The sequence below is a fragment of the Trachypithecus francoisi genome, unplaced genomic scaffold (assembly GCF_009764315.1).
Source record: "Trachypithecus francoisi isolate TF-2019V2 unplaced genomic scaffold, Tfra_2.0 Lachesis_group12, whole genome shotgun sequence".
NCBI classification, from domain to species: Eukaryota; Metazoa; Chordata; class Mammalia; order Primates; family Cercopithecidae; genus Trachypithecus; species Trachypithecus francoisi.
Genome location: NW_022681457.1, coordinates 33,357,277 through 33,376,611, shown reverse-complemented (window position 1 = coordinate 33,376,611; position 19,335 = coordinate 33,357,277). Strand labels below are relative to the sequence as shown.

General features: G+C 35.2%; 1 protein-coding gene across 1 annotated transcript in view; it reads left to right on the top strand.

The window, feature by feature from the left end:
* NEGR1 (neuronal growth regulator 1) overlaps positions 1-19,335 on the top strand; it is an 892,690-nt gene that overhangs the window by 589,916 nt on the left and 283,439 nt on the right. Inside the window, exon 4 of the mRNA XM_033225297.1 lies at positions 5,627-5,758. Coding sequence (XP_033081188.1) covers positions 5,627-5,758 — 132 coding nt within the window. The remainder of the gene's footprint in view (positions 1-5,626; positions 5,759-19,335) is intronic.

The following is a 19,335-nucleotide window of genomic DNA, read 5'->3' as shown; positions in this document are numbered from 1 at the left end:
AACTTTCCCACATTTTCCTGGCTTCTTCTGAGCCCTCCAAACTATTCCAACCTCTGCCTGTTACCCAGTTCCAAAGTTGCTTCCACATTTTTGAGTACCTTTTCAGCAATACCCTACTCTATTGGTACCAATTTACTGTATTAGTTCATTTTTACGCTGCTGATAAAGATATACATGAGACCAGGAAGAAAAAGAGGTTTAATTGGACTTACAGTTCTATGTGGCTGGGAAGGCCTCAGAATTATGGGCAGGAGGCTAAAGACACTTCTTACATGCTGGCAGGAAGAGAAAACTGAGGAGAAAGCAAAAGCAGAAACCCCTGATAAACCCATCAGATCTCGTGAGACTTATTCACTATCATGAGAATAGCACAGGAAAGACAAGCCCCATGATTCAGTTACTTCCCCCTGGGTCCCTGCCACATGTGGGAATTCTGGGAGTTACAATTCAAGTTGAGATTTGGGTGGGAAAACAGCCAAACCATATCAGTTGTTTTTAATCATACAGTCAACAAATGTAGAGCCATACTAGACATGGAATAAGATATAGCCTTTTATATCACAGAGCTTATAACAAGAAAGATAAATGTTTTAAAAGTTACTAACAATTAAATAAGTAATAGCAAGTATGTACATACCATGCAAAATTAGTGCAGGCTTTTGTGTTTTGCTTTGCTAAATTTATTGGAATTATATGTAATGTGGGGCTCCTTCACTGGGTAGTGAGTAAATCAGAAAATGTTTCTCTTAGGAGATAATGTTTAAGCAGAGACATAAAGGATGAGAAGAAGAAAGCTGAGTGAATTGAAGGGTAGAGTGTTCAAGGCAGCAACTGGAAGTCAAGATCAACTGAGACTTTATCTCAGGCTATAGTTCTCATCTGAAACCCAAAGTTGAAAGCCATTGAAATTGAAAGTTGAAAGCGTTGAAAGCCATTTTTGAATGCTGTTTCTGGACCAGTGACTATTCAAGGATTGTGTATACATAGTTTAAGAAAGGAGAAAAGTGAATCAGGGAAGTTACATTGTCTTTAGGAATTCAGGCATAAAGAAAGTGATTCCCAAACATAAGAGCAACCATGTACATCTACAGATGTGTAAGAAAGATGTGTTTTCTGAGCTCCTACAGTGATATGAGAACTGTACTGGTCATTGCTATAAATCCTTCTTGAGTGACTTCCTTATTCTCACTTCTGGTTTCTATTAAATACCAAGTTAAGACAGAAGCATCAATACTTGAATATAGTAACCTGTCAGCATGGAAACAATAATTATCTGAATCAGTCTCTAGCATGCCTAACCTGTACATTGTAATAATAGTTAATATAATTTTTAAATTTCTATGATGTATGATACAGTGTTCTACGTATTTTACTTGTATTAACTCACTCTTCACAACAATCATATGAGGCAGGTTCTGTTATTATCCTTACACATTACAGATGAGTACACTAAAGGTTAAACACCTGGTGTAAAGCCACATAGCTAATAAATGGCAGAGCTGAGACTTGAGCTCACATAATCCAGTTTTAAAGCCCACATCCCTTATCACACAGTATGATAAATATAGTACAATGCATAAAAGAGATACTTGTTTAATACCAAATATGCTGGTGTACAAGTTAACAAGTTAATGGAAAATAATTACAATTTTAAATGTAAATGAACCATCCCAAATGTATTTTATATCTTCAGTTAGACAGTATCATCTAGTAACACATGGCAATGAGACCCTAACAGTATATCTTCCTGCAGGGCAGCTTTGTAAAGTAGAGCGACTTTCTGAGTAAGTTCTTAGAAAATGATTGAAATGGATCTACAAAGCAGTAGGCAATTATTGGCATATATGATTATGTGCATTCAGGGCTGAAACACAGAGGCTCCTAGAATAAGTTTGAGAATTAGGAGGCAAAATTGACAGGATACAGTACCGACGGATGACTAAAGTCAAAAGTATTACTAAAGTTAATGCCAAGATTTCTGGCTTGAGCAATTAGATCATGATCAAAACAATCATTGATACTTGGAACGTAAAAGCAGCTGCAGATATGGCAGGAAAGGTAAATCTGGTTATGGTTATGATGACTTGAGATGACTATGGGACATCTCAGTGCGGATGTTCAGTCAAATATATGTGTCCCAAATTCATAGGTATGAGCTAAATAGATCAATCAGGGACTTGTCAATATTAAGAGAGTAATGAAATATAAATGAATGAACAAGAACAAGATCCTCTGAAAGAGTGCACTGAGTAAAAGAAAGAGGTCATAGAACAGAAACAATATTTGGGGAATGTGAAGATGTGAAGGGTTTTGCAAAAGTAAATGGAAATTGCCAGCGATGTGAGAGTAAAACTAGTGAAGGATCATGTGCTAGAAATTAAGGAAAGATAGATTTATTTTGTAATTTTTTTTCTGAAACACACAGATGCTCTAGAGGAATATTGCTGCTTTCACAAACAGTTTTTAAATGCTACATAAAGTATGTTAAATGCCTTAGCAAACCGTAAAACCAAATCTAGATATCATTTAGTGGCCAACACAGAACTCTTTGTGGCTGGGGTTCTTATCAGAAATAAGTATCAGAAAGATATTTTAAAGTATAGCTATTTACTATTTCTCAGCTTCCTCTTTGAAGATGGTGATAATAGTGGCATCACTGAAGGCTTGTAGACTTTCTTCAGTTCTCTATTTTGTGAGAAAACTCTATCTATACTTGGAAGAGATTATGCACAAAGGAAAACTGTGATTCAGATTATAGGCGGTACTTATCTTTCTTCTTCAAAATTGTATTCACTGTTTTTGTTAGGCTTTGTAATATTGAAAGGGATCTAAGGTAATGTCCAGAGCCTGTTCTAACTCCTGCCACCATCTCTCACTTAAAGATGTCAGTAAGAATGGCAACTCTTCTTAAAGTTCTTTTCGTTCTTCATGATTTTGAAAAACAAGTGACAACTTCCTCAGATGTAGGTGTTTAGTTGAGATTCCCCATGCTCAATCCTTACAGGACTTTATTAAATTAATCAATGTGTTTGTTTTTTTTAATAAGTATTTATAAAGTATAGGATGTTTTACACATTACACTAGAGCTAAGGAAACAGAGATGAGCAAAACAGAGACTGTTGCTGCACTGGTGGAGAATGGCAAAACCTATGACTACTGGAAGGCAGCCATATCACAATGTGATTATATCTCATCTACATTTATAAGCGATACACTAGGGGATTAAAAACATATCACAAGGTCTAGGTTTATAATAGATATCTAAGATAGTACCTATCCCTCATAAACATTGCAAAGTCATAGTTTTAGTCATGATTCTTACGTCTTTAGTTTTCTATACCCCTTTAGCCTTGTCTTTCTCCTCCATTGACAGGGTAAATTGAGTTATACTGCATGTATAAATGGAAATGCTCTGCTTTGCATTTTAAAGTACCATGCCAAAATCCTTTCCCCTTCAGAGGGGAGTGATGGGTAAGGGGATCTGAAGACAGGATTGGCTCAGAGCTACGCTAAATTACTTCTAAGGAGAATAAAGGACAGCAAAAACAAACAAACAAAGAAAAACAGTGAGGCAGCCAAGCAAATTACAGACAACTAGTAAACTACAGGGTTTAGATCCTGGGCAAGCAACTCTAAGTTCCAAATCTGGAATTCAAGTCTGGTAAGATCAGATGAGAACAGACAAGAATGAGTTCGGGTAAAAGAGCCATCAGGCATGGTGGCTCACCCGTGTAATCCCAGTACTTTGGGAAGCAGAGGTGGCAGGATCACTTGAGGTCAGGAGTTTGAGACCAGCCTGGCCAACATGGTGAAACCCCATCTCCACTAAAAATACAAAAATTAGCCAGGCTTGGTGGCACCTAACTGCAATCTCAGCTATTCAGGAGGCTGAGACAGGAGAATCGCTTGAACTCAGGAGGCAGAGGTTGCAGTGAGCCACGAACATACCACTGCACTTCAGCTTGAGCAACAGAGTGAGATCAGAGAGTCTGAAAAAAACAAAAGTTATTTGTATAAAAACAATAGAATGCTTAAAACACATCTTCTGGGAGTGCTGATTCATGGTGAATGTAAGTAATAAATGGCTTAAAGTACCTGATATAGTATATCAGTGTTCCTCATAGTTTAATTTATATTTCATACCATCCTTACTTTATAATTTAAGTTTTATTTTATAAATTCTTGGATGTGAAGTTTATATATATATATATATATTTCAATAGGTTTTACAGACACATTTAAGCTTAGAGTATCTTCATTACAATAGTGAAAATAAGACAAAAAGAGCCAACTACCACTTCAGAAGTTTTACGTTCCCCTTCTGTACAAGTAGGATTAGATAGATAAATGGAAAAACGATGTAATCATATATATTCTAAACACTAAAGGTTTCAATTAGCAAACTCATAGTTACCTGGAGGGCAGACCATGCCACAGTTAATAAAGACCCAGACACAGAAGTGCATGGGGGAACGTTGGGGGGAAATAATTGGAATGGACTTTAAATTTGGAGGGCCATAACTAAAATTTATTTTGTTTGTTTCATTAAAATGAACCTTCTTACTAGTTCTCCAATTTCTATATCATTACAATGGTTTTGGCGAGATAGAAAGGGGAAGATAAAAATAATATTGACTCTGAAAACAAACAATTTAATAGTAGCATTGCTTCATTCCACAATTCCCTTTGATATGCACTGAAATGTGATTTTTTTCAAGGCCTATGCAAGGAGGTGGAAGGGTCTCCTCTCTTGAAATTCACAAAAGCTTATTCTACCTTTGCCATACTTCTGATAGTTAGGATCCTGCTCAATGACCCAATGCTTTCAAATAAACAAAAATTCCATTATTAAACAAAGGACACTTTATTTTCTCAAATCTCATTCATTTGTGGGTAGTCTTTCATCTGTTATTACATCTTTATATTTCTATTTTGCTGCTATTTTTGGTCACATAGAATGTTTTCCCATGAATATTTAAAAATAAAGATAACTTAGTTTGCTTTTATGAACACTTAACCCTTAGAGAGTCATAATGATTTTTTCCAAGATTCATTGGGTGAGTTATATATAGTGTGGACACTGTACCTTTCTTGGCAGCATTAGTAATTTTGGGAACAGAAATATAGCAATGGTTAAATATATCTCTATACTTTTTTCAAGACATCTGACTTGAATCCTTGAATAAGGGTAGGAGATTTCCCCCAAAAGAAAAGCAACATTTAGTTAGGTTAAGTGTCAAGTTGCTAGCTCACACAGTAGAAAAGTCAATATGTACCAAGTCATATTAGTGAATTTCATCTACACTGCTCAGAGGTTGTTGAACTCAATTACAGAAATGTGCAGAGTCTATTTGATGTGTGAAGAGGTTAGAAGACCACAATCAATTAAAAAGAACACATGTATATCCTGTTCTGGGGAAATAGTTGTTACAATATACCTTGTTCTGCTTCTGCTTTTTTCTCTGAGTTTCCCTCTGAACGTAGAAGAACAAAAGGTTTAATAATTCCTCAGTTTCATTTGGAATTGTTTTGTCAGCAATATCTTGTAGGAAGTCATGAAATTGTTGTTTTACTTGAATGAAGCCTCAGGCAGCTACAATTAAACATGCTGTATTCTTTTTTATAGCAAAACCATTTGAAAATGGACAATATTTGGACATTTATGGAATTACAAGGGACCAGGCTGGGGAATATGAATGCAGTGCGGAAAATGATGTGTCATTCCCAGATGTGAGGAAAGTAAAAGTTGTTGTCAACTGTAAGTGTCATCACCTTTTATCAAGATAAGTTCTGAGAAAAGATAAAACACCTTGAAAAATTCTGACTGAAATTTGTGTTGCTGTTTTTAAGAGGTGGACTACTGGTAAAAATCACCTACTAACACTGAAGACGGGTAGATGTTGAAATGTTGGTTAAATTGTTTAATGTAACAATAGTCCCAGGTAAACTCACAATAATTAAGTTTGATGTACAGAGTGAAATGTGTTTAATATTCTCCTAGTCTCTGGCACTCTAAACCGTGGTATCCTTACCTCAAAAGCACTGTAGCCATATGCTGGTGTTTTCCTCATGAGCTTTACCTGAAGTGCACTAACACTAAATTTAAGTGTGTAACTCCCAATCAAACCTGATGAAAATGAAGTGTACCGGTCTGTACTCAAAGAAAAGAGCTGAAGTATGATACTTCTGTTACTTGGGTGACTTATTTCTATTTCATTTGGGAAAAAAAAAAGTGAAGAAAGAATTTTTCCGTAAGCATTGTTGTTAGGAAGTTAGAATATAAATTGGATACCTGCAGAACCATCAGTGCTAGTATGTTACACACTTTTCCTCAATGCTCCCACCACACTGATATAAGATGATTTTCCGGTAACATCCTATTGTATATCTTATGATCTCAACAGCAATGACTGTTTTTACTTTTTTACTTTTCAAAAATCTCCCCTAAATCTTTATCTAAAAAATGTTCATACTGTTTAACTTCTTCAAATAAAATACCTTTGGGATAATTGTGTTTTACTCAAAGTATTTACAAACTATAGTTTTCATTTTTAAAATTCTACTTACTTGTCTTTCTGTATATGGTCCTTGCTAATAATGTGCATGTGGTATTATGCCACAGATCAGAAGAAATTGTTCCAAATATATCCAGAAATGTTAAAGCTAATTAGCAGTTGTTTCATATTAATATGAGTCTTTCAGTCTCATGGACCAAAAAATAACTTTCAAAACACTCCTAACAGTTGAGCTGCACACCAGAACAAATCACTGTCATCAACTAACATTTGTCAGTGACTAATCTATATACTTGGGGTTGAACTGTCTCTATTATACTGCACAAATGTGCATGATACCAAGTCAGGAGGCAGTTTTTGGAGTAGGATTTCTCATGGAGTGTTCTGCAAACAAATTGTAGCAAAATTGCCCAAGAAACTCATTAAAAATGGAAAACTCCTGCAACCCACATCAGCCATTTTGAATCAGAATCCTTGGGGTGGGGAGTGTATGGCCTGGAAATCTGAATTTTAACAGGTTCCCACTGATTCTCAGGACTCTTATTGCAGAGGGCTACTGCTCATCCCTCTGGAACTCTCTGAAATAAGAGGTAACAAACAAGTAAAAATTCCTGATCATTTATCACTAGCCATGCTTTTCTGAATATGTGTATACTGATTTTATTGTTTGAGGGTTGAGGGCTTGGGAAGTTGAGGGGAGGGAAGAGAGACATATATCTACTAAGGAAAGAATATTTTTAGCAGCAAGCACTAAGAAATGAAAAAGCAGAGTAAAATATGTCAAATAAACAAGGCACCCAGCCAAGCAATCCTGTTGAACTCCAAGACCCAATAGGTGTTTAAAATGATGTCTCTGATAGGGATGAAATTGAAAACCCAGCTGCAGTACAGATTTGCATGGGACTTATACTCCATATATAAGCCACCATTGTTTCTGAATTAACACTTTTTATTCCTCTGACTTTAGTTTGTTGCCACTTATTTAATCAGATTCTCTTTTTCCTAGGCAAGTAGGAAATTTAGACCAAGAAAGTTAACTTAAGGAGGCAGAAACGAGTAAGGAACTAAATAGATAGACGAGAATCTATCCATAAAGCAAAAGAACAGAAACTGGGGATACCAGATACCAGGAATGCTGAAGAGTCTACAGCAGTTTCATGGATGCAGAGGACAAAGACAAAAGGCAGTGTATTACTCATAGCAATAGCAGTAATCAGAGTAGTGTCATTTTCTTGCATCAGTTCCTTAAGACCCAGTTGCTACAAGGTGATAAGATGAGGGCTAGGTGACCACTGTACACGGTGGGTTTATGTCATAGCTGAAGCACCCTGAGCTTTAGAAAACTCTTTTTTTAAAATATATAATGTCAGCAAACAAACCTGCCCTTTGCCATAGAGGGAGAAATTATCCTTATTAAACTGGATTGTAAACAAATCTGCCCTTTACTCCATAGGGAGAACTACTTCTGTCTTCCAAGACTGAAAAGATAGGAGCAAAAGCTGTCAGTGTCTCTGCTTACAAAGTGTGCAGAAATGTGAAAGAGCCATGCAGAATTCTCTTCTAATACAAAATGGGAGCTGGAACATTTGAGGTAGAGCCTGAAGACATTCCATCCAGCTAACAAAGGTGCTTTAGTGGCTTTATGAGGGTGTCAGAGACTCTAGAATAGGTAGGGAAGAAGACTTTGTTAATCACTTTAACTTAAGAGGGAAAACAGCAGGAGAAAGGGGAAAAAGTTTAAAACAGTAGGGAAGTGCTTTTTAAATCATGACACAGGCTATCGTTTTTAAGAATAAATTTCAGGTAGATAAGTACAGTTATAAGTCAACATGTTGTTGCAGACATAATATTAACTTGTCTCATATTAAGAAAGTAGACCCAACAGGATTTTTAAATGATTTTAAACAATCAGTTTTGTCGTTTGCTTCTCCCTGAATCATACCTTTGATAATTCACCCTTTTCCAAATGTTCCATGAAAAACTGTGCTTAATACTGGTTTTGTTTACTACTAATTGTATTTAATTTTGATGCCACACATATATAAATGATATCTCAGGTGTGAAGGAAATGTGATCGTGAGTATGTCTGAAAATGTTTCTGATTATGATAAGGTTTGCAAAGTGCTAATTTTGTGAATTTGGCCCTTTAAAAGTCAAAAATTGAGAGCTACTTCTAGATTTTGCTGAGCTGATTTCCCAGAGGAAATTAGCCAAAGCCTACTGAACAAACTTTAGTTTGTCAAAGCCCAAAATTGAGCACAGTGGTCTATGTTACCAGCATGGAACTGCACATCCCCTAATAACCTGAAGATTCCCTAAAGATAGTATCATGCCAGGTTCAGACGGCCCTTCCTTTCATCTTTATTAATCAATATTGATTGTACACATGGAATTACAGTAGGTTCCTGAGTTATAATTTGAAGAAAAACTTTGTTCCTTTTCCCAAATGGGGTTCAAGATGAAATATAATACATTTTCATAAATTCTGGTAGATTCAGTTATGTGGTAAGTCAATTTGAGAAGATTTAGGTTCCCTGAAAGTTAGAAATGTTTAATGTTTTATTATTTGTCTAATACATCTGCCACATTCACTATATATAGAAAATATGCATATACAATAAATAACATCATGCCTGTCACTGTGGATTTTTATTCAATTTAATTACATAGCAGTTTGGTGAGGTAATTGATATAATTGAATATATAATTGATTATATAGATCGAACTGTTTGGTTGGCTGAATAAATCAGTTCATTTTGAGTTATTCACAGAAAGCCTTACTACAGATAGAAAGAAATTTGTAAACATTAATACAATGGGTTATTTCTAAGTAGTAGGATCTTAGGTGTTTATTCTCCATGTCTTTACCTGTAACTTTTTCCTTATGTGTTTGTGTATGTGTGTATTTCCTGTCCACTTTTTAAAAACTAAAATAATGAGAAGAGATCATGAAAATTATCGTAACCAAACCTTGTGACACATGTAAACACACACACACGAGAAAAAAAATTGAAACATTTGATTAGCTAAGCCAAAGGGAACTAGTGGATTTAGACTTGGAAAGATTCCCATTTTATTTACATTCATGTTCTGCTCTTAGCAGAAGCCTACTGGACACTAGGTTCATAGCTGTAATTGTAAATTACAAAATGAAAGAATGAATGAGTCTCAGAAAGCCCATGGATTAAGTTGAATTGAAAAACAAACAACAACAAAACAAGACACAGGAAAAATCTGGTTAGAAAAGGGAAGATCAGAATGAAAATCAAAAAGCTGATTTTTAGAAGTGAAGTATAGAATTTGAAAAAATTAGAAAGTGTGATGAATCAAGTAATATAGATCTGTGTAGGAAAGTAGAATCCGAGGGATAAGAAATCAGCAAGGAATGGAAGACCTGCCCCTTTAATATGAAGATTACTAATAATAGTAAAATGAATGGGGTTCCCTAGTCTTGTGACAGAGGCCATCTGTTTTCCACTCTATTTGTATGTATTCTTCCAGTTAAGAGTGCCAGTTTTGGAAATGTGGGACTTATGGTCAGATATAATTTACTATAATTATTAACAGATAACTTACTCTTCCATAATTTACTCGGCCTTTGAGACCTTGGGTGAGGTACTTTAGTTCTCTGACTTTCAGTTATCACTTCTGTAAATTCAGGGTAGTAATACATTATTTATATATATTTGTAAATTTGTAAATGTTACAAATATATACACATACGTGAATGTAAGTGAACTGACTCCAGAACATCAGCTCTATGTGGAAAAGGATTTTGCTGTCGTTTGTACACTGATGTACTGATGCGTTCCTGTTACTTCAAGTAGTACCTGGTCCATAGAAAGGCGTCCAAAAATAGTTGTTGAATAAATAAAGGGTTAAACAGATTAGAGTCCCCCAGGTGAATCATTCTACTAGGCACAATCAAGAAAAGATATTAGGTTTGCCTCACAATTAAATTTTTTTCTCCCAGGAAAATTAGTAAATGGTGTCTTGACTAATATACTTCTAATACTATTTTTTTCTCCCCAAAATTTCCAGGTGGATTCAATAAAGATAACCTGAAATTTGCATACTGTTTTTACTCAGAGAGAAGCAGCACTAATTCCATTCTTTATAGATAAGAAAATTGAGATGCAGAGATATTAAAACATTTAATAATTGCCCTGATTTTCAAGAACAAAACAGATGTAAGTAAAGAGAGCTGCTAATTGGAAAAAAACAAAGAGCCAACCAGACTAAGGTGAAAAGAGCTCTAGACATTATTTCAATTTTTACTCATGAAAGTCAGACCTAAATACTGACCATTTTATTTGGTGGCAGAAATTATTTTGTACACGTTTTCAGTAAAATAGAGTTGATTAATTCTTCCTATGATCAAATAAATAGTAAAGTCATTTTTGGGTGTACTGTGAACTAAATCTTTTATCCAAGAAGTTACAGGCAAATATTTGTGCATTATTTTGCATCTGCTACATATTCATTTATGCAAATATTCACGTTATCTTCCACTATAACTAGCTCCAAACATGTGGAATTGAATGTTCCAATTAGTATAACTTAGTACAGTTATATGGAAGCTTGAAATGAGAAGCCACTAGGGAGTAAGAGGAGGAGGCTTCTAGGGAAATGACCAGTTTTTTAAGGCTATTCCTAAAGTTTTCTCCAAAACCTTGGGCAATTTAGGCAATATGTCACACTTAAGACTAGAAGAAATTGCAGATGACAAATGGCCATCACCTTGAATAAAAGGAAAATCTCGGTATTCAAAGTTTGAGTAGGTCATAGATACTATCATGGGACTAGAAGAAAACAGTGTTATTTGAATTCATAGGCATCACCTTAGTGTTTTATTTCTGGATCCATTTTATGCCCCTAACTTTACTTTTCATTTACTTCATCTTTCATATCTGCTTGTAATGTAGGATACTCTGCTGTATTTTATGTTTCTTTTTAAGCTAATTAACCCTTATTTGAAACAACTCAGGGCATAAAAAGGCATATAGTTGTCTTTTAAATAAAGTATTAGTTCCTATACCATCTCTAATCATGACACACTTTGGTACATCTCCATTTATATATTCACTTAGTTATTTACTTACTGCTTACTATAAGAGAATCAAGGTGCTACAACGAGAGCTACTGTTTTTCAAAATTCACTATCCAGGAAAGGAGAAAAACAAAAGAAACCCATAGTTTTAATACAGTGTGACAAGTGCTTTGATAAACCAATCATAAGGTGTTATGCAAGGATATAAGATATACAACAAATGTGGCCTTGGGGTTTCATTGAAAGCTTCTAAGAGGCCTTAGTGATGGAGTTTAAAGGATTAAATTGAATTTGACAGATTTCTTTTTTTATAAAAAAAAAATAATAAGGAAAGAACAGTCTTCCAGACAGAAGAAACATCATTTGCTTAGCTTCATAAGAGTTATGGGACAGAATGTTGTTTTTTTAGTCAGGTACAATGGGCTGGGTTAGACCAAGAAACAAAACAGAAAAGAAGGTTAAGCATTGTGGAGGGAAGCAGGACCGGATGAGGTGAGAGTTAGTGAAACTCCATAGGCATACTTAGATCCAGTGTTTCATAATGAAAAAAGAATACATTTGACATGATAGAACCGCTCAGAGGTTATCTGAATATTAAACACTTGAATTTAAATATTTGTATTGTTTACATTCACAAAGAATACTTGGAAGATTTCTGTTTTGTCATGGCAAGAGTAAGAGAAGAGATTAAAATGATAATACTGAGAACAATGCCAGCCAAAAGAGATATGAGGAGCTAAGAAATATGAAGAAAAATTCCGAAAAGAACTGAACATTAAATATTAGAAACATGAATAATCGCCCGAAAAATATTAAGTAAAATACTTCTTAACAAAATTGAAAAAAAAACTAAGAATTAAACACTTTTTATTTACCTTCGGACTTTCATGGTGTAAAAAGTTAACATTTAATTTTATGATTTCTATAATCTCTCAGTTGAAGTAAAACTGTTATTAAACATGCAGTTAAAGAATAGATGATTTTTTTCTGTTGAGGGAGACATAATTGGACCTTTGTTTTAAATGTTAGACATACAGTTCAATTAATGACTAGTGTGCCAAGATTATTTTTAGTTAATGAGTCTGATACCCAGTTTAACTTAAGTGTATTCTCCCATACATTTATCTTTGTTAAGAGGATTTTTAGTGTTAAGGGTCTATCAGTGATCTTTTGCCTTTTGTTCATGGAACATCAACACGCTTCTGTAGTAATGAAATATGCATATTTTTATTATTTCTCCTTTTTCTACAAGTGAAAAATAAAACAATTTCTTACCTTTAATACGGGAGCAAAACATTTTGCTAGTGGGAGCTTGTGTTTATTTTATTTTGTTTGTAGTTCTTTTTAGGCTGGGAATCATCGCTTCAAAAAATATACATGAAGTGATACGTGTAATAAAGTTTGACTATGAGCTCACAGTAAGAAAGCAATTTCTAACAGGGTAAAATACTCTGGATTGAAAATGACTCCATGCCAAACTGAAAAAAGGGATAAAGTCAAAGTCAGGAGAGAACAAACAACGACAAATCTCAATCTCTCTCTCCATATATATATACACACACACACACGTGTGTGTGATATATATAACTCATATGTGTGCATTTGTGATGGTGTATTCCTCTAGATTCATGTTCTAATAAGCAGTCAAAGGACCAAACCCTGAAAATCATTGCAGGGTGCTTTTTGCCAAATATACTCTTCAAAATGATCTAGAAGTTTCAAACATTACTTTAGTCAGTACAAACATATAGTTTATAACCTGTATTTATCTAAATCCAGCTTTTTCAGCATGTTTCCTCTGTGCTTCCAGAAAAAAAGTGTTGCTTCAGTACATTAAGCAAGATAATTTATGGATTGAATGCTTTTAAACCAATATGTGAAAGCCATTTATAGAATGAACGACACTGAATTAATCCCCTTGGATCTTTGCCATATCATCATTATTAAACTTCAGAGGAATTGCCAAATATGCTTATATCTGACAATGCACATGTTTGCGTGTTTTGTGTATGTGTATATGTGTGTGAAGGGAGAGAAGTGGAATGATTAGGGGAAGAGTATGGTAGAAATAGTATAAATAATAGCAGTATGTACAAGAATTATGGCAGATAAATTTGGAACAAAAGCATCCAAATTGTGGGGAAACATCCTTCGTACATTCAAGCTTGCTAGCTTGTCTTCACTCATTTCTTTCTTATTTATCTATTCTCTCTATTTGTCTTTCTCACCCTCATTAACATTTATTTAATGTTAATGATATTTAATATTATTTTATTTACATTTATTTAATGTTAATTTATTTACATGTATTTAATTACATTTATTATATTACATTTATTTAATGTTAATTTATTTGTGACTGCCATATTGTTTCCTCCCCTCTCTTTCCTCTTATTTCTACTCACACGTATAGTGATACTAAACCAACTTTTGAAAGACATCTATATATTGAAGATTTGTAATGAATTTTATTCAGTCACCTTGGAAACATTTTAAATATATGGATTGCCAAATAATCACTCACCAAATATACTGAATTATTCAGTCTATATTTACCTATAAGTCAATGGGCACAACTGCTTTTTCAAAATGTACTAGATGACAAAATTATGAGTTTAGGTATTACAGGATAATGAAAATAAAACAGAGGAGAAAGGCAGAAGATCGGAATTCTGTTTTTAATTCAGTTACTTAACTAATTGTACAACTTTGGGCAAAAAACTTAAATCTAGGTCTCAATCTCCCCATTTAGAAAATGAGGAATCATTCTCTGGTACCACCTACTCCTGACATTCTGATGTTTTTCCTATAATTATTTAAGCTTTTTAGAGATTGCGTGAATTCACCACCTAACAGGCAGGGAGCAAAGATTTAAAGCCACTGTTAGGCTTCAGTGTCAAATGATTCTGGATAATCTCAGACTTTTGCTTTGTGAATTCTTTGAGAAATTAATAAGGATTATAATTTAGTTCTCTTATGCATTGTTGGCAAATCTGGGCAAACTTTTCATCCTTTAAAATGTAATTCATGTGAAGAATAAGTACAGTAATGAAGACATAAATTTCAGAAAACCTTAAAGTAGAAATTCTGTTTATGCAATGGAGTGTGAAAGAGGATAACAAAAATGGGATTTGGAATCAGGTAGACAGGAGTTTTAATCTTAACTCAGTCACTTATAACTATGGAATATTGGGAAAATTAGCTAATGTCTCAGAGGCTCAGCTTTCCTATAAAAAAAAAACTGGAGACAATTATAAGCACCTTAAAGATTGGTTGTGAGCTTCGTCATAATACATTTAAAACAACAGGAATGACTGGTGCAAGGCCAATGACTTTGTATATCAATAGTATTAGAAAATAGCATTTTCTTTACATATCAACCTTCCTCTGTAGCCTGTGAACTCTAAAAAGGAAAACTCTTGGGAGGCTAAGGCAGGTGGGCCACCTGAGGTTAGTTCGAGACCAGCCTGGCCAACTTGGCGAAACTCTGTCTCTACTAAAAATACAAAAATTAGTTGGGCGTGATGGCGGGCACCGGTAATCCCAGCTACTTGGGAGGCCGGGGCAGGAGACTCACTTGAACTTGGGAGACAGAGGTTGCAGTGAGCCGAGATTGCTCCATGGCACTCCAGCTCGGGGCAACAGAGCAAGACTCTGTCTCAAAAATAAATATATATATATATATATATATATGAAAAGGGAAACTCCTCCAGGCTATGTAATACAGTGGCTACGAAGTCAGACCCTGTAGCTGGGCACCCTGGCTTTAGATCCAAGCTGGGTCGCTTACGACCATGCATACTTGGTCAAGTCATTAAACTTTGTTTATGCCGGTTTCTTCAACTATCAAATGAGAGCATGAAGATTAACTGAGTTAATATAAGAGAAGACTTAGTGCAAATTATTATTCCCAGTACCTAGTACAGTGACTGGTAATAAATGTATGTTGATTGAATAAATAAATAAATATAAAATATGCACACCTAGAATTCTACAGTTGAAGATTGTTCACAAAATTGCCAAATTTCTTCATCTCATAGATGTATATATTTTGCATTAGGTAGCTTTGGAAATTAATTCATGTAAGGTATCAGAATGAAACTTTAAAATCCTAATTCTAGGTCTGAGGCTGCTTTCACTGTACTAGCCTGCTTTCATATAAATTGAAAAAGGAACCTAATTATTCTCAACAAACTGTGTAAACTAGGGAGACTTTTAGAAAGATAGTAAACTCTGCAGGATGAAAAGAGAGGAACACTGTGTATTAAAAGAAACTATTTCAATAACCAGAATGTGCACAGGTGCTAGCTGTCAGAATGGCTGACACTGAAAGTGCAGAACCAAGAAAGATAGGATTCCTAGTGAATAGAGAAAACAATCACAATAGATAATCCTTTAGAACGATGCTGCACCAAAATAGGTTTGTTCACATGCTGTCTAAAATAAGAGCTTTTGTTTAATAGTGAACATAATGAAATCCCAGCATCATGCAGTTGGCCTACTTGCTGCTACACAGAAAGTTAACAGCAGTGCAAAAAACAAACAAATAAAAACAAAACAAAATGCCCACTGTGCCAGGGGCATTAAACAGTTGTGTATTTCATAGATAAAATGAAAGACGATAACAAAATTTTATTTAGGGCACTGTGGGTGTGTTCCGTGTTTATAAGATTCACTACTCTACTCTTAATGCCTTGAGAACCATATATATTCAGTCTACCAAGAACTTAAAAGCAGTTCGGTGGCAATTATAAAGAAAAAATATCTTAAGCATCCTCCCCAGTTGTTTAAAGGTTTAGGTGAGCAATTTAGATAAAAAGTATAAATTTTTAAGTAATATGAGACATAGTAGCCTAATGCATATTAATTTTTCTGCAATAAATCGTAATTTGACCTAGTCTAAACAAATAAGTGTTCTGTATCCTAGAACAGATGTTGAGAGTGTTTTCCACATTTCATATAACCAGCTAGTATACATTTACATAATAGGATGGCGGGAAGTATAGCAGTAATTAGCTGAAGTTCAGAAATGCTACATTTGTTAATGCTGTTTCATCTTTGTGAGCATATTGGGTTTGCAAACCCTTCTGTTTTTCTCTGTGGATGTCAAAAGGACTTTGAAGCTCCATGTAATTCACTTGAGGATGTAGTCTCTCATGAGTTGTTCTGTGCTGAGAACAGCTGATGATTTGTGAATTCTTTAGGAGTCAAGTTGTGTAATTCTAAGAATTCAGTGTCCTGATAGAATTTTCTAGATTATCCAATGGGGTAAAGGTAATTTATCGAACAATGTTTTCACCTTCTTCCCGCACCTACTGCTTGTACTACATTGTCTAGCCTGGTTTGGGGTTAGCTTTGGCCCTGTGACTGAGTTCTAGTGCAAGAAATGTAAGCAGAAGCGACATGGGCCACTTCCAGGCATGGCCTATAAAACTTCCCACGCATGCTCTGCTATGCTTATTTTACTTTCTAGCTAATGGGAATAGTAACCCATTAGCTTTCAGGGTGACCTTGAAATCTATATGTTGAAGATAACAAAGCTGCCATTATGTGAGCCCCTGAATGATTCTGTGCAGCAGAATATCCTTACTCCTACCCCATTTCACTCTCCACCTTTCACTAAACTAAATTATTATGGACTTTTAGGCTAGTGGGAACCAAACTTTTTTTTGTTGCCTCATTGTATGTTTGAGTCTATTTGTTCCCAGAGTTCAGCCTCCTCTGACTACTACAGTCAAGAATATAGGCCCAGATATAATGAATACAATAACAAATTTTGCATCTTGTCTTACTTCAAAATTTTTGGCTGAAAGCAATGATAAAAAAGCTTCCTGAGAAGAGTAGAAAGATAATGGATTTTTTTTCCCTCCTATCTGAAGCATAGCCCACCAAATTTATGTTTGCAAACTTTGTGAGTCATAGTGAAAAAAAAATTCTATGAGTCTCATGCCTTTGAGACTACTTACGATTTTGCTCAGAAACACAATTGGATTTAAAATAGCATCTGGCCACTAACCTCTGACATAAACTTTTTTGACAATAGTTTTTGAAACCAGTTAAGTTCAGTTGTGATGCCAAAAAATTGGCATAAACAAGATTTCATAAGTTTCTTCAAAAAAGTATTTAGTTCACATTTATATATTATACATTTAGAAACTGAATACAAACGATCTGGATATGAAATCCAAGATTATACTTTTTTAAACAGCAGTAACTGACAGATTTAGGTGAATAGAAGAATGGAGAGAAAAATAAATTTGGTGTGGGGAGGAAGGGGAAGTGGGGCACACACATGGAGAGTCAATGAAAGCGTGCTCTGTGTTATCTTTCACTCGCTGAAGAAAAGTAACCTCGACCTACAGTGGCTCATGCCTGTTATCCCAGCACTTTGGGAGGCCAATGCGGGCAGAGCACGAGGTCAGGAGTTTGAGAGCAGCCTGGCCAATATGGTGAAACCCCATCTCTACGAAAAATACAAAATTAGCCGGGTGTGGTGGTGCATGTCTGTAATCCCAGCTACTGGGGAGGCAGGAGAATTGCTTGAACCCGGGAGGCGGAGTCAGCAGTGAGCCAAGATCACGCCATTGCCCTCCAGCCCGGGCAACAAGAGCAAAATTCCGTCTCCCAAAAAAAAAAAAAAAAAAAATAGTAACCTCAATCAATTATTGAATTTGATAATCCAAGAAACATAAATAATATCACTAAGTGCTAAAAATAAATCCTATTATAAATGAATGCAGGAAACATTAGCAGAAGTTTCTTTTTACTTGTAGTCAAAAAGGGAGAGAAATCCATGAAGTATAAAAGTTGAAACACGCACAAAAACAGAAAAGTAAATGAAAACATCAGGCCGGGCGCGGTGGCTCAAGCCTGTAATCCCAGCACTTTGGGAGGCCGAGACAGGCAGATCACGAGGTCAGGAGATGGAGACCATCCTGGTGGACACGGTGAAACCCCGTCTCTACTAAAAAAAATACAAAAAACTAGCCGGGCGAGGTGGCAGGTGCCTGTAGTCCCAGCTACTCGGGAGGCTGAGGCAGGAGAATAATGTAAACCCAGGAGGCAGAGCTTGCGGTGAGCTGAGATCAGGCCACTGCACTCCAGCCTGGGCGACAGAGCGAGACTCCGTCTCAAAAAAAAAAAAAAAGAAAGAAAGAAAACATCCGTAATATAACAGACTAACATGATTAATTGAACACTAAAGGAAAAAATTACTGGGTTTGTGCTTTAATACATTGGTATTTATTATATACTAATATAATAAACAATGATATATTGCTTGTGTCAGACAAACCTAAAGCAAAATGAAGAAAAAATACCTTAAAGAATTAATAAAGATGTATTGTAGTAATTCAAAATAAATGAAAACAGATTAAACTTTTTTTTAACTGTGAAGTGTGAGAGAACACAATACAAAGCCTAGTAATCTTCCCTCATGAGTTTATAACCAACTGAAAGATAGAAGCAGGAATATGACAAATTGAAAGCCAACCATATTATCGGGAGAATGGAGGGGAATCCATGTAGGTGCCTCCTGAGAAGGATGGTTCTAAACAAGGAAAGCACCAGGCAGCATTCCTAATTTCTTCTTCCAATTTAACACTCTGATACTTCATCTTCCTCTCACTGGAATGGCAACACAGGGCAGGGAGATTATTCTCGAAAGAGACTCTACATATAGAATTATGAGGTCAGGGAAATGGAAGTTTCTTCCCTAACAATCCATACTAGTAAACATTTATAGATGTAATAATATAGAATGTGCATACA